At 49.7% G+C, this 13,769-nt stretch overlaps 1 protein-coding gene across 5 annotated transcripts in view; it reads left to right on the plus strand.

Moving 5' to 3' along the window:
* The window catches only part of Wdfy4 (WDFY family member 4), a 228,178-nt gene that overhangs the window by 29,512 nt on the left and 184,897 nt on the right, over nucleotides 1–13,769 (plus strand). For all 5 annotated transcript variants that reach the window (XM_075988751.1, XM_075988750.1, XM_075988754.1 and 2 more), the window contains 7 exons: nucleotides 3,705–3,819; nucleotides 4,679–4,785; nucleotides 6,015–6,149; nucleotides 7,125–7,314; nucleotides 9,789–9,978; nucleotides 11,572–11,729; nucleotides 13,119–13,571. In XM_075988751.1, coding sequence (XP_075844866.1) covers nucleotides 3,705–3,819; nucleotides 4,679–4,785; nucleotides 6,015–6,149; nucleotides 7,125–7,314; nucleotides 9,789–9,978; nucleotides 11,572–11,729; nucleotides 13,119–13,571 — 1,348 coding nt within the window. The remainder of the gene's footprint in view (nucleotides 1–3,704; nucleotides 3,820–4,678; nucleotides 4,786–6,014; nucleotides 6,150–7,124; nucleotides 7,315–9,788; nucleotides 9,979–11,571; nucleotides 11,730–13,118; nucleotides 13,572–13,769) is intronic.

A 13,769-nucleotide genomic window follows, 5' to 3' on the forward strand; every position in this document is an offset into this window, starting at 1 on the left:
CCGCGTGCCTCCAGGAGTCCCACTGCTCCTGAGACAATATCCAGGCTCCAGAGTCAATGGCCTGGAAATTGGTCTTTGAAGGCTTGGGAGTACAGGGAGGAAGTAAGGAGCTTATTTGAAAGTTTGCACCACCCAGCTTGTGTTCCTGGGGAAGGGTAGTAGCCTACCTCATTCCAAGCTGAAGCACTACTTTCCACCTAGAGATCGCGTGTCTGAGGGACCCTTGGTTTCCAGGTGGTGGCTGCCATGTTCATGGACATAAAAAAGCTACTTGGTTGGGCTCACCATGTGTGAAATAATTCAGCTCTTCCTCTTTCTGTTTTCCTTCAGGAGACAGTCTTATTAGGTAGCCCAGGCTGGCCTTGAACTTGTGATCTTTGTGCCCCAGTCCCTGAGTGCTGGCACCACAGGTGTGGACCACGCTACCCAGCTGAAACAACTAAACTCTTGAGGTGGCATCTTAACTGATTCTTTTGTTTAATCCTTCCCCCACACCCAGGATTCTAGTTTCTTTTCTGTTGCTATGACAAAAAACCCTGACTATAAAGCAACATAGGGGAAAGGAGGTTTATTTGACCCGTAATTCCAGGGTACTGTCCATCACTGAGGGGAAGTCAAGGCACAGAACTCAAACAACTTAATCTCCTTTGTCTCTATTGTCAAGGTCAGAGAGAAACAAATACACTCACGCCCTCTGCCTGCTTGCACTTAACTTTATCTAATCTTAATCTTACTTTATCTAATTGGGCTGAGTCTTGCTATATCAATTAAGAACCAAAGCAAATCCCCATAGAAGTGTACCCAGACAAACTTGATTAGAAAATTTCTCACCCAGGCTTTCTTCTCAGGCACTAACCAGACCACTCCATTTCTGCAGAGTGGGACTAAAGGCAGTGCCGACATCAAAGGCTGGTGTGAAGATCAGTGGAACTAGGACCATCGTATTATGTATCTGGCCATCATTGTTACTGTGCACTGTGGTTATTATAATCATTTTCTCTGCTTGTCAAGTATTTGCTGAAGACATACTGTGTCCAACAGTCAAGAGCAGTTTTGTTGTTTTATCAGAGTTCTAAAGTGCCATCTTATCTCCTGTTTACCGTCCTCTGTCAGTTAGGTCGGCATGCATAGAATAGAAAATTTAAAATACAAAACTAAAAATTCAGACCCCATGCAATATTTAGCTCACAAGATCGTGCACAAATTTTTACCACCTAGCATATGGGAAATGAAGCACAAATCCAGCAGGTTCTGAAGATGCCTACCGTGATGAACTTATATAACTGGTTCTCAAAACATTACATTTCTGGTGTTTATCCATGCGAATACATCAAGTCTAATATTTTCAGGACGTTCTGTGACCTATTATATAAACATTGCACAATGCATTCACCCACCGTCTTATTATTCATAGCAAGGTTTTTCTCCAATTCTCTCCAATCACACATAAAGCTGCAGAAGTAGTTCATGTCCAACGCCAACATTTCTCTGGGGAATATGTCTAGGAGTGGACCTGGGGTTCTCTAGAGTGTGGGTCCCTTTCAGTTCATTGATGAGTCTGCAGTGTAAGAGGCAGAAAAAACACTTCTGCACGCCACAATCTGAACTTGAGACAAGCGACATTTCATTTGCTAGATGACAGTAACAAGGACGGTCAGGTGTGGAGAAGCCAGTGAGCTCCCACAGAGCCCATGGTGTGCATATGGCAGTTGTGTCAGTAACGTTTCTGTTCCTGTGATAGAACACCATGATGAGCGGCTTATAGAAGGGTTCATTTTGGCTTAAGGTTCCAGGGGACTAGAGCGTCATCATGGCAGGGGAAGCATGGCAACAGGCAGGCATAGTAACATAGCAACAGTCTGAGCAATCGTGTCTCAACTACACACACACTGTCCCCACACATTTGCAAGAACGGGATCTACGGTGTGGCCACAGGATTTGTTTTATTTCTTATATACTAGGTGGTGAGGATTCATATGCTACCTTTTGAGCTAAATGTTGCAGGAGGTCTGAAGTTTTGGTGTTGTGTTTTAAATTCTCTATTCTGTAAATGCTGACCTAACTGACAAAGGATTGTAAACGGGAGACCCGACAGTGCTCTCGCGCTCAGCCAGAACAGAATGCTGACAGCTGTTAGACACAGCATGCGTGCAGTTGAGACGGGATTGCTCAGTTTCTGGTTCCAGTTACTGTGCCCGCCTGTCGCCACGCCTTCCTTTCCCTGCACACAGGAAGCAGAGAGAGCAAGCAGGAAGTGGGGTGAGACTAGGAACCTTCAAAGTCCTGTCCATGCAATGTACTTTCTCCAGCAAGGCTGTTCCCCCTAAAGGTTCTATACCCAAGCCCCCAAAGAGCACTACCATCCAGTGACCAAGTGTTTAAATGCATGAAGCCGTGAAGACATTTCTCAGCTGGAGGAGGTAATGACATTATACAGCACTAAACCAAAGGCCATGCGATAGCCTGCAATACCACCTTTTAGAGTTTAGCTGAGTGACATAAGTGAGTGGCTGAAACTGACATGTGTAAGATTTGAAAACTGTATGCTAGAGTTTGGACATGGTTTGAGGTCAGGTTTGAGGTCCAGGGGCTCAGCTGTTGGAAACTTGGACCCAGGGGAGGATCCTTTCAGAGTGGGACCCAGAAGCGAGTGAGTAGGGGGCTTTACCCTTAGGAGGAACTAATGCTGGTCTTTCGAAGTGGCTTCTCACAAGAGTAAGTGGTACAGGGGACTGGAGAGATGGCTCAGCAGTTAAGAGCACTGGCTGCTCTTCCAGAGGACCTGGCTTCAATTCCCAGCACCCACATGGCAGCTTGCAACTGTCTGAAACTTCGTTCCAGGGGATCTGACAACTTTACATCAATTCACATAAGAGAAAGTTAAATAAACTATTAAAAAAGAGTAAGTTGTTAGAAAGCAATGTCACCATGTCTTGGTCCCTTCTGCAGGTGCTTCTGCATGTGCTTTTGCTATTTCTACTTTTCTGCTGTGCTGTGTCACAGAGGAGTGGCTTTCACCACAGTCCAAACAGAGGAAACCACATAGTCTTGGCCATCCAGACTTCACTATGGGTTTAATAAATCCTGCTTTGAGGTAAAACTCGGGCATTTTGTTATAGCAGCAGAACACGCACACTGCCTGAGAAGATAATCAGTGTGATAAAACAATACCTGGGTGAGCGAGGGCGAGGAAGGAAACCTGAAGAACCACTTACTGGGCAAACTTTTCTGAAGATGTGTGAGTGAAATGTTTTCTCACCCCAAATAGGATGCAGAAACAAGCAATTCCTACTCAAGTCCAGCTTGGCGAGGCTGCGAGTTTAGTTAGCATTCCTTACGGGTGGATGAATAAGAAGGAAAAAGGGAGCTAAGCAACAGCGTTCATCTCTTCGCTGCTTGTTGACCTCTTATTCAGTCTGGGTCGAGTACACTGAGAGCTGACGCTCATATGTATGTTCTCCCTACTTCAGTTAAACTAAAGTAGCAAATCCCTCAAGAAATACACACAGGTGAGCTGCCATGGTGATTCCAGATCTTGCCAAGGGACAACCAAGACTGATCATCACAGTGGATGATGGGGAGCATTTTGGATACACCTGGGACTGAAGGCGGAGCCTTTGGCTGGCTGGAGGCAGGCCAGGTGACTTTCACGCATGGCTCGTCGCATGGCTCTCTCTAATTGGAGTCTGCCTGCTGCCTTTCAGGCCTGGGAACACTCTGTGGGCATCATCTGCTTTCGTAGTCTCCAGAGGCTGGCAGAAGATGTGTCCGACCAACTCGCCCAAGAAATACAGCAGGCACTTGCGGGAAAGCCTGCAGGTAAGAGGAGAGGTGGTGCAGGATGTGCAGGATGGAGAACAGAGTTGACTGCAGACCCACCCGACCCCCAGAGCTCTCTCCACACACACAGACACACATCGGCACAGACACACATGGTCACTACACCTGCGTGCAGAGACACAAAACACAAATACTTAGCACAGAGATGTTCACAGCCACACACAGCACACTGTATACATTGCACACCATACACAGAGACACTAAACATGAATACTTCACTCACACAAATGCTGCATTCATAACACACACACACACACACACACACACACACACACACACACACACACACTGGGTCTCTGGGAAGATTTCCTGAGTTCAGAGGAGGACCCATGTGTTCAGTGGAAAGCTTGGTCTGGTAAAGATGCTGAGACCAGAGAATGCATCCTTTTTTGTGGGGTGCCTGATTAGTGATCTTCCAATCATGTAAGCTGGCCCTTGGAGGCTAGTGGGAGTGCCACAGGGTCTGTGAGCTGAGGGTTGGAATTTAAGGTAGAAAGAAGCTTGATCATGTCATGGGTTACTGGGTCTTCAGTGGTATAAGTTATTGGGTGAATCAAGAAGTGGGGTGAGAAGTCTGGATTGTAGGGGTTCAATGTGAAGGGCTAGTCATTACCCATTTGACAATACAGAACCATGGATAACTACTATGGGTACTAAAGTCCCCCCCACACCCCAAGTTACTAATCTTGAGGAGTTTGGAACATATTCAGGTGGCCTTGAGGCTTGGACAAGGAGGACTATGTTTTTCAGCAGTACATAAGCACCTCTTGGGGGAAGAGGAGGTCCTGGAAGCTGGGTGGGAAGGATGCTCCATCAATCAGCTTTTGACATCTTGCAGAGCAAGCCCGGGCTGCAGTTGGACAGCTATTGAGGTGGAAGGGGGACGTGGATCAGGATGGCTACCTGCTTCTAAAGTCGGTGTATGTGCTCACGGGGACCGACTCGGTGAGTTCCAGGCTTTTGCCCAAGGGTCCCCAGTGCCCCTTAGCTGTGGACAGAGAGAATTAAGGTCCAACACAGAATAATGAACGGTCCCCTTCCATAGAGTGACTCATTATATTCAGCTCCCTTCTCCCTTTCTGATGTCACACATGGATTTCAGGACCTGAGGTTCAGGCTTGGGCCCCGCCTTCTCAATGGACGAGCGGTGTAGAACCACAAGTGAGTTAGTTCACGTCTTCTACTTGCTTGTGTTGTTGCTTCTGATTTTAGAAGTTGGGTTAGTCATGCCTCTCTCCTAGGGTCAGTGTGAGAACATTTATGGCTGACTTTATCCATAAAGGCCAGGCTGGGTGTGTCCCAGGCAGGGTGCCAATTAGTCTTCTCAAGGATCCTGAGTTGGGTTACAGGCATGCTTCCTGTGTGAAGACTCCTGTCCGGCGTCCCTAGAGCTCCTGATCTGGGCTCCATGTTGCTTCCCAATTGGTTCAATGGGAGTGAGGTCCCCCCTTGACCTTTGTCCTGAGTGTGCTGTGCCCTGTGCTGGCTGTGGCTGTAACCTCTCACCACGGAAGTGGGTGTCGCAGGCTTCCTCTCGGGTGACTAGCGGATGAGCGGCTAGTTCCCTCTCAGGAATACTGGCAGTTGTGGTCATCAGAAGAAATGACCACGGACCCTTGCAGGACAGGCCAAGCGATGTACAGAGGTAGTGGGAGTGAGTATCCTGTAGGGGCTATGGCAAGGGACCTGGGGTGCAGCGGCCCTCGGCATGAAGTAGCAGGTAGGTATTTGGATGTTTGGGTGTAACTGGGGTGACATAACCAGTCATGGCTGTCTGAGACAGGCTCACAGCCTTATCATAAATGCCAACTGCAAGGGAGCCCATGGCTTGTACTCAGTGTTTGTCCTGGGCAGGGACTGTCTGCAGTCTAAGTGGGAACTTTATGTCCACAGAAAGAGACAGCCCTGGAGCAGTGAGGGAAGCTAAAAGCTTGCTGTTGAGGAGGACAGGGACACCCTAGGAAATTAAGAACAAGGGCTCCAGTAAACTGAGGGAGGGCATTTCTTTCAACAAACAGTCCCCATAGATGGGTCCCATGATCACCTACATTTCCCAACTGAGGGCATGGGATGCAGAGAGGGGAAATGGTTTCCCCACAGCTCCACAGATGTCCTCACATTGGTGCATGCCAGAGTTCCCTCCACTTTGGGTGACCTGTGCTCTTCCCTTGCAGGAGACGCTGGGCAGAGTGGTAGGGTCAGGGCTCCCAGCCTTGCTCCTGCAGTGCCTGTACCTCTTCTTTGCTTTTCCTGTGGAGAAGGATGAGCTCTTAGAGTGTGATGTTCAAGGGCAGAGGATGTTTGTGCAGGTGAGTGAGCGGGGCCCTGGCCTTCCTATGCCTTGAGCTTGCTTGGCTAGGGCCAGGCTCCTGGATTTTGCCCATCTCAACCATAGCTTCCAAATGCCTTGTCCTCTCTAGGCTCTGCTCTTCCTGCATCTCCACTATGCAACATCCAGGTGGCTGCAAGATGGTTTTCTCCCTTGTTCTCTTCAGGGCATCCATGTATCAATATCCACATTCCCCTGTGCTCTCTATGAAGAGTGGGATTCTCCCCCAACGTGGTTCCCCTCACTGCCCCAGCTCCCCTTCCACCTGTACTCTCAAGTTCCACCCCTTCCTGGCATACAGGGAGCACTTCTCTTTGCACCTCCCCCCCCCAGTTTGACTTGCAAGACAGGAACCAAAATTTTTAAAAATGGAGTCACACGGCACTTGCTACATCACTTCTGAGAGGTGAATCGCTAGGTGCCATGATTTATCACTGGGTGAGCATCACAGAGTACAGGTGCACAGGCCTAGACTGCCCACATCAGTCATCCAGTGTGACCTCCCACTGTGTGAGCATCATAGAGTACAGGTGCACAGGCCTAGACTGTCCACGTCAGTCTCCCAGTGTGACCTCTCACTATTTGAGTACCATAGAGTACAGGTGCACAGGCCAAGACTGTCCACATCAGTCTCCCAGTGTGACCTCTCACTGAGTACCATAGAGTACAGGTGCACAGGCCTAGACTGTCCACGTCAGTCATCCTACGTAACCTCTTGATATGTTTAGGAAGGATATGTTTTACAGGAAGTTCTTTTTGTAAGCAGAAAGGACGTCCCTTTCCTAGCTGACGGTGTGGACAGTCCTGGCTGGGCCAGAGGGTGGTCGTGGACACTCTTCAGTGCCTTCTGCTGAGGCATGGCTGTCAAGGCTCCAGAGAAGCCGGGAGAAGGGGGGAGCAAGCTGCCATAGGAGCGCCTGTCCTAACCAGATTCCTCACTTCGCATCACTCCCAGATGTTGTTAAACATTTGCAGCGAGTCGCAGGGTCTGGAGGGACTTCTCTCAGGAAGCGAGCTCCAGTCTCTGCTGATTGCTACCACCTGTCTGCGGGAACACAGCTGCTACTTCTGGAAGGAGCCCACCTTCTGTGTGCTGAGGGCGATCTCCAAGGCTCAGAGCCCGAGCGTCATCCAGTATCTGCGAAGTAGGTTTCTGGAGACCAGGTGTGGGCTGTGGGTCACTCAAGGGGTTCCTGCAACTCAGAGCAAAGCTCCAGCCCCCCCTCCCCGGCCCTTTCTGCATGTACCCAGTACATGACCCCACTTTATATGGCTCCATTTGGGAAAATATGTGTGTCGCTCCTCTTGAGGCTGCACTGGAGGAGGGAGGAAAGGGGGCCTCGTTTACCACACATGTTTGCCCACACAGAGAGCACTCAGGGCCTGCGTGTTCCTTACATTGTTAGTCCCTTGGAGGTAGGTATTGGCACTGTGAAAGTGGAGCTCAGGAGTGGCGGAAGAACTTGACAAATTCTGTTGTTAAACGCGGAGACATCTGATTCCTGCACTTTAGTGCCTGTGTTAGGGAGCGCACTGGGGTGAAGGCTGGTGATTGACACCACAGCCAGGCTGTGAACTCTAGTGAACGATCTCAGGGCTGTAACCACAGGGGTATCCTGTTTGTCTTATCTCTAAGACGGGCAGTAAGATAGCGCCACCGACTGCTTGTGTTCTGATTTTCAGTGGGTTGGTATGCCCACAGTGCCTACACAGCACCTGGATACTGGCCTCAGCATCACACGCATCCCTGGGGGTTTTATTAGCTGTCAATCTCCTAGCTCTCTCAGGGGCCTTCCTTAGGATCCACTGCCTCTGCAGGAGCCAGGTGACACTCCAGATAAGCATGGAGACTTCTGAGACTGCACACAAGTCTCAGGAGAGGTGTTTGGTCTAGAGAAGAAAGCCTTCTAAACCCAGCTCGAAGGAGCACACGCCGAGAAAAGCTGGCATTCATCCCTGCTTAACTCCCACCCTCTGCCCAACATCTTCTCAGTTTTCCCAGATGAGCACAGCAATCATCTTGGAACACAACACTTCTTTACTTGGGCTGATCCCAGAGAATGGGCTCTTGGGGAACAAGCTGGGTTTCTGAGCTGCTAATATCACCTGCATGCTCCCAAATACATGCTCTGATCTGTTCCTCTTTCTGTGACAAGGGACATCTGCTGGTTAGAATGGAGAATGTCCATCAGCCTTTTCTCTGACTTTAGGCCAGTTCCCGAGGAGACACCATGGGGTTCGATGCCTCCCGCTAGCTCAGCCTAGGCCTATATTGAAGCTGAGTCATGCCTTGACATTTTGGTTTCCTTTACCCTCGTCCTAGCTAGAGGCTGCAGGCAGGGACCGCAGGGGTCTCTGACTTTTACCCTCTGCTACTCTGGCCAAGGCCTCACAAAGCTTCCTCCCCTGGAGGAAATTTTTTTTATTAGATTTTTTTAAAATACCAATCCAAATTCCTATTCCCTTCCCTCCTCCCATTTCCTCCACACACCCTCCTACCCCACCCACCTCCAATCCTAAGAGAGGGCAAGGCACCTTGCCCTGTGGAAGGTCCAAGGCCCTTCACTACATCTAGGCTGAGCAAAGTATACATCCAAAGAGAATAGGATCCCAAAAAGCCAGTACCTGCAGCAGAGACAAATCCCAGTGCCACTGCCAGTGGCCCCTCAGTCTGCCTCAGCCATACAACATTCAGAGGGACTAGTTTGGTCCTATGCTGGTTCCTTCCCAGTCCAGCTGGAGTTGGTGAGCTCCCATTAGCTCGGGTAAACTGCTTCAATGGATGAACCCATCATGGTCTTGACCTCTTTGCTCATATTCTCATCCCGGAACCTTCTTATAGGCCTGGGTAATTGCTATGAGCTGTGGGCTAGAAAGTTCTTAGGAAGGGAGGCTGGTGGCCACTACATCATCAGTACTCTTGGATCCTCTCTTGCCAAAGGTTCCACTTCTGGCTTTTCTGAGTCCTTACAGTGGATGGTCTGTCTGATCCTGCATCCTCTCAGTTCCACTTTTGTGACTTGCCTGCTACTTAGGAGAGTCTCCACTCAGTGCAGATGCCACTCTGAGGACATCCCTCTTCTGCTTTCCCACCACTCCAGGCGACCAACAAAGTCAACGGCAGGCTCCTCACGAGTGGACCCCACCTCCCTCTTTCCCCACCCCTCACACTTCTGCTTGAATGCCCTGGCTTCTTGAGTTCCGGAACATTCCCTCTGAGGCCCTCCACCTCCTCACTCATCTACTGCCCCTTCCTGGGATTTCTCTTCAAGCTGATTTTTGCTCAGCACCCCATGGTGGCTCCATGTTGCTTTTTGAGGCCTTCCTCTCTGCTCCAGTCTTATAGGGAATCTCTTATATAGGGACTGGAACTCTCATATTCTAGGAAGGAGGAGCTAAGAGTCTGCTTCTCATACCCCAGTGTCGGTGGCTCCCAGGAGGGCACCTCCCACAGGGAGGGAACCTCTTCTCGAATACAAGTGGTTGTAGAAAACATTCTCAATTTATTCTCACTCAAGTCTTGCCTTACAAGTTGGAGTGGAGGTGGATGGTGGTGAGAGGGGGCAGCAGCCGGGCCTTCGGCTTCCTAGCTCAACAGGGCTGTGTTTCCTTCCCACAGCTGCTGACTGTGTCAGGCTCTCAGTTCAGAACCTCTCCAAGTTGGCTGACACTCTCCCAGCACCCGAGGTGAGCCAGGCAGTGAGCCTCATCCTGAATTTCGTGAAAGACTCCTACCCCATCTCCTCTGCGCTTCTCCTGGAGTTTGAGAACGGGGAGGGCTACCCTCTGCTACTCAAGGTACTGTTGCGGTAAGTGGCTGGGCCTAATGAGAACTGGGAGAAGCTGTGGTGCTTAGAATAATCCCGCTCCTTTGGGCAAGACAGACAGCAAGAGTGTCTAAGTATGTCTTATGAAATTCAAGGCTCAAAAGAACATGACTAGAAACACTCTCTGGGAAGCAGTAACTCAACATGCAGACAGATGTGGGAACCACTTCTTTTTTTTTAAATATTTTATTATGTATACAATATTATTGTCTGTTGTATGCCTGAAGGCCAGAAGAAGGTACCAGACGCCATTACAGATGGTTGTGAGCCACCATGTGGTTGCTGGGAATTGAACTCAGGACCTTTGGAAGAGCAGGCAATGCTCTTAACTGCTGAGCCATCTCTCCAGCCCGGGAACCACTTCTTTAAGGGAATCAATGAGCAACAATAATCACCACTTCAGTAAGTCTGCTGCATGGCACACACCACACGTGTTGCTGGCCTGGTTTCCACCTCTTAGAGCTCATGTGTTTCTATGCTTTTCTCAGAAGCTTTCTGGGGTCTGCTGCAAGTTGCCCTAGCTCAAGGTTTGAAGGACTGTGTGTGTGTGAAAACCATGCCTCACCCCTGGCTCCATCACCTATCATAACTTTATTGGTATCTGCCCAATAAAGTTGTTTTTTGGATGCTTCTGCTCCACCATCCCAAATCCATCAGAAGGACAAGCGTAGTAGTCTGGGAAGGTACCCGCTTGAGAATGCATTTCAGGAAGTTCCCTTCCTTTTGTTACTTCATAAGACCTGCCTCCCCCCCCCCCCCCCGCTTGTCCTTTCTGAGATCAACTTCCAAGGGAAAGTCTTCCCTCCCAGACTCATGAACTGTGGGAAAGACACTGTGCTTCTGTGGCTGGATCAGCTTATATCCATTCTGGTTATTGTGTTGTATTCAGGGGGTGGGTGCTAATACCTAGGTATTAGCAAGAGCAAAGGATGGAAATAAATAAACCTCATGGTGGCACAGGCTCTTCCACTGAAGCTGGGGAAAATGCCTCCGAGCAAGGCTGTGCATACACTGTTGGGCTCTTCCTGGCATCTCAGTGAATGTGGCCCTTAGCAATGTCTTTTATAGACTCATGACAGAACCAAGCTTCAAATGCATTGAAGATGATTTGGATGAGAGAGATTTGAAGGCCCTGAGTGTAGTCTCCATTTCTACAGGGCTTTCTTTTGAAACTCTCCTTCAAAACAATGCAAAGAATAAGTGGTTCTTTGGGTACTGCACACAGAGCACAGCAAGCAGTCTGGCTGATGGTCAGTTCCTTGGCTATTGTGGTGCTCTGGATTGCAGTTCCTAGATGTTTCTTCTGTTCACTGCATGGGCAGCTTTTCCTAGGCTTCTTATAGAAGACAGAAGGAAGAACCAGAATGAGGAAGCGCACTGCCCTCCTGCCTCCCAGGAGCCATGTTTCATGTGTTCCTGATCTAGAAAGGATAGAGCTTGATGGAGTAATGTTTATCCAGGGCTCTCTTGTCACCTTTGGTGCTGAATTCTCCCTCGTCTGTCTAAGGAGTACTGCCTGCAAACATGGCTGCTCCATCCAGGAAGTCCGAGGAGCTGACTCTATTTGTCCTGCAGGTATGACGGGCTGACCCAGGGTGATGTGGAACCCCATCTCGAGGAGCTGCTGGAGCTTGTGATGTGGCTGACCACCTGTGGGCGCTCAGAACTGAAGGTGTTTGACAGTGTCACTTATCCCCAGCTTGAAGGCTTCAAGTTCCATCAAGAGGCTTCTGGTGGGTCCTCTTGTGTCTCCAAGTACCTGGGCAGTCAGAGTGGTGTCCTTGACAGGGGCCCTGTGTATTTCTGATTCATTTACACCTGTCAATGATGTTGCATGGTCTGACGCTTCTGTGACCTTCAGAGATATGACCCAGGCCTGTGGATAATAAATATCCCCTCAATTTACATTCCAGCTGTGTAATTTTGGCTTTGTACAAGAAAGTTTATTTTGCGTGGCAAGTGGAGGGAATATTGCTTAACATAGGCAAAGGCCCTGTCAAGTAACAGGCAACCTTTGGATTCCAGCCCTATCCGTGGGTGACTTACCCTGGACCATTTGTTTGTATAATGGAGACTAATACCCACAGTAGCCACCCGGGCTACTCTCTTCCCGGGATGCTGAACACAAATCAATGATGCCAGCAAGCGCACTGATGCTTTCTGAGTGACAGGTGCTCCGCACCCGACTGGGTGCTGGTGCGAACAGCTAGTGTCGGTGCTCTAATGTCCCCTGCGTACACTGCCAAGCATGCATCACATACAGGCTGCTGGATGGAGAGCCCCGGCACACGCCTGACCTCTAGTGGGTCAGTCAGGAATCCCTGAACAGAGCTGCTGGTGAGGGAATTCTGAAGGCTAAGCTGCCTGTTGTCTAGGATGAAGGGGAAGGGAAGCATTTAATGGCACAGAGTACTGACCAGGGAAGAAACACGGTTGTCTGAAACAGCCGGGTGGGTCTGGAGATGTGAGCTGAGGCGGGAACTTACAAACTGCGAGAGGAGGGAGCTGGTGCAGCAGGCAGCAGGCGGAGAAGGGCATTGGGTGGACTTAGGGAGAGTAAATGGGGGAAGGGCCAAGGGGCTAAGGAAGGTATATCCATTCACCCACCTAGAAGCGAACCTGACCCTGTAAGGTCCTCTCCAGCAACATTTGATTCTAGTTGATTGAAACCAAACTTCTTGGCCCAGCTTTGTTCAGTGGAAATATCTACCTTTGATTTTAAATAAGAAGAAGCTGGTTGAGTTACTTCTGACCACATGTTTTTATCTACCTCTCTAGGTCCCAGATGCTATACCTTAATGTGCAGTTGAAGACAGCGCAGTTAATGAGACTCCTGCTTCCTTTCTTTTCTGCCCCTTGGGGATCCTGTGTATCTGACCTGCACAAGCACCTTTTGGTTTAGAGCAGCCATAGCTGGAACACTCAGTTAGCTAACCTGTCTCCAAAATGCTGATGCCGCTCTTTCCCCACCACAGGCTGGAGTTTGTAGGTTTTCTAGACATGTACTCAATGGAACTATAAAAATGAAATTTTAAATACCGTGTCCCAAGGAGAGCACAAGCATGTGTTTCTAGATAGACAGGGAGCTGACTTGCAGAACTGTTGCTTTTTTCCGTCTCCAGGGGTGACCGTGAAGAATCTCCAGGCTTTCCAGGTGCTGCAGAATGTTTTCCACAGAGCCAGTGACTCTGTCCTTTGCACCAAAGTGCTGTTGGCCATCAAGACCATGTGGGCCTGGAACCCTCGGAATTTCTTCCTGCTGGAGTGGACCCTGCAACCCATCTCACAGTTTGTGGAGCTCGTGCCCCTGAAGCCACCCCCGGTGCAGGTGCACTTTTTCCAGTTGCTGGAGACTCTGGTGTTCAATCTTCTCTACGTGCCCCACGAGGTCCTGGCTAAAGTGCAGCATCTGATCAAGGAGAGCCCTGAACAGCCCTGCACCCTTGTGGCCCTGCAGAGCATCCTCAGGATCACGGCCAGTGACCAGCTTTTCACAGACATCTTCCGGGACTCAGGCCTGCTAGGCCTGCTGCTGGCCCAGCTCCGGAAGCAGGCCAAGATCATGAGGAAGTCAGGTGGGTAGATGCGCTGCCGCCATTGTTAGCCGGGCTGGGTATGCTGATCAACCCACCCTACTGTGCCACGGAGAATGTGAGCCTGTGCATCACACTGGGATGGAGAGAGAAAGGAACTCTGGCACTTGTAACTTCACAGAGATCAGCCAGTCTCCAAGTCTTCCCTGGTAGAGGTGAGAGGGATGGGCGCCACTTTGA

Source organism: Microtus pennsylvanicus, chromosome 10, assembly GCF_037038515.1.
Source record: "Microtus pennsylvanicus isolate mMicPen1 chromosome 10, mMicPen1.hap1, whole genome shotgun sequence".
In the NCBI taxonomy this organism is placed as follows: Eukaryota; Metazoa; Chordata; class Mammalia; order Rodentia; family Cricetidae; genus Microtus; species Microtus pennsylvanicus.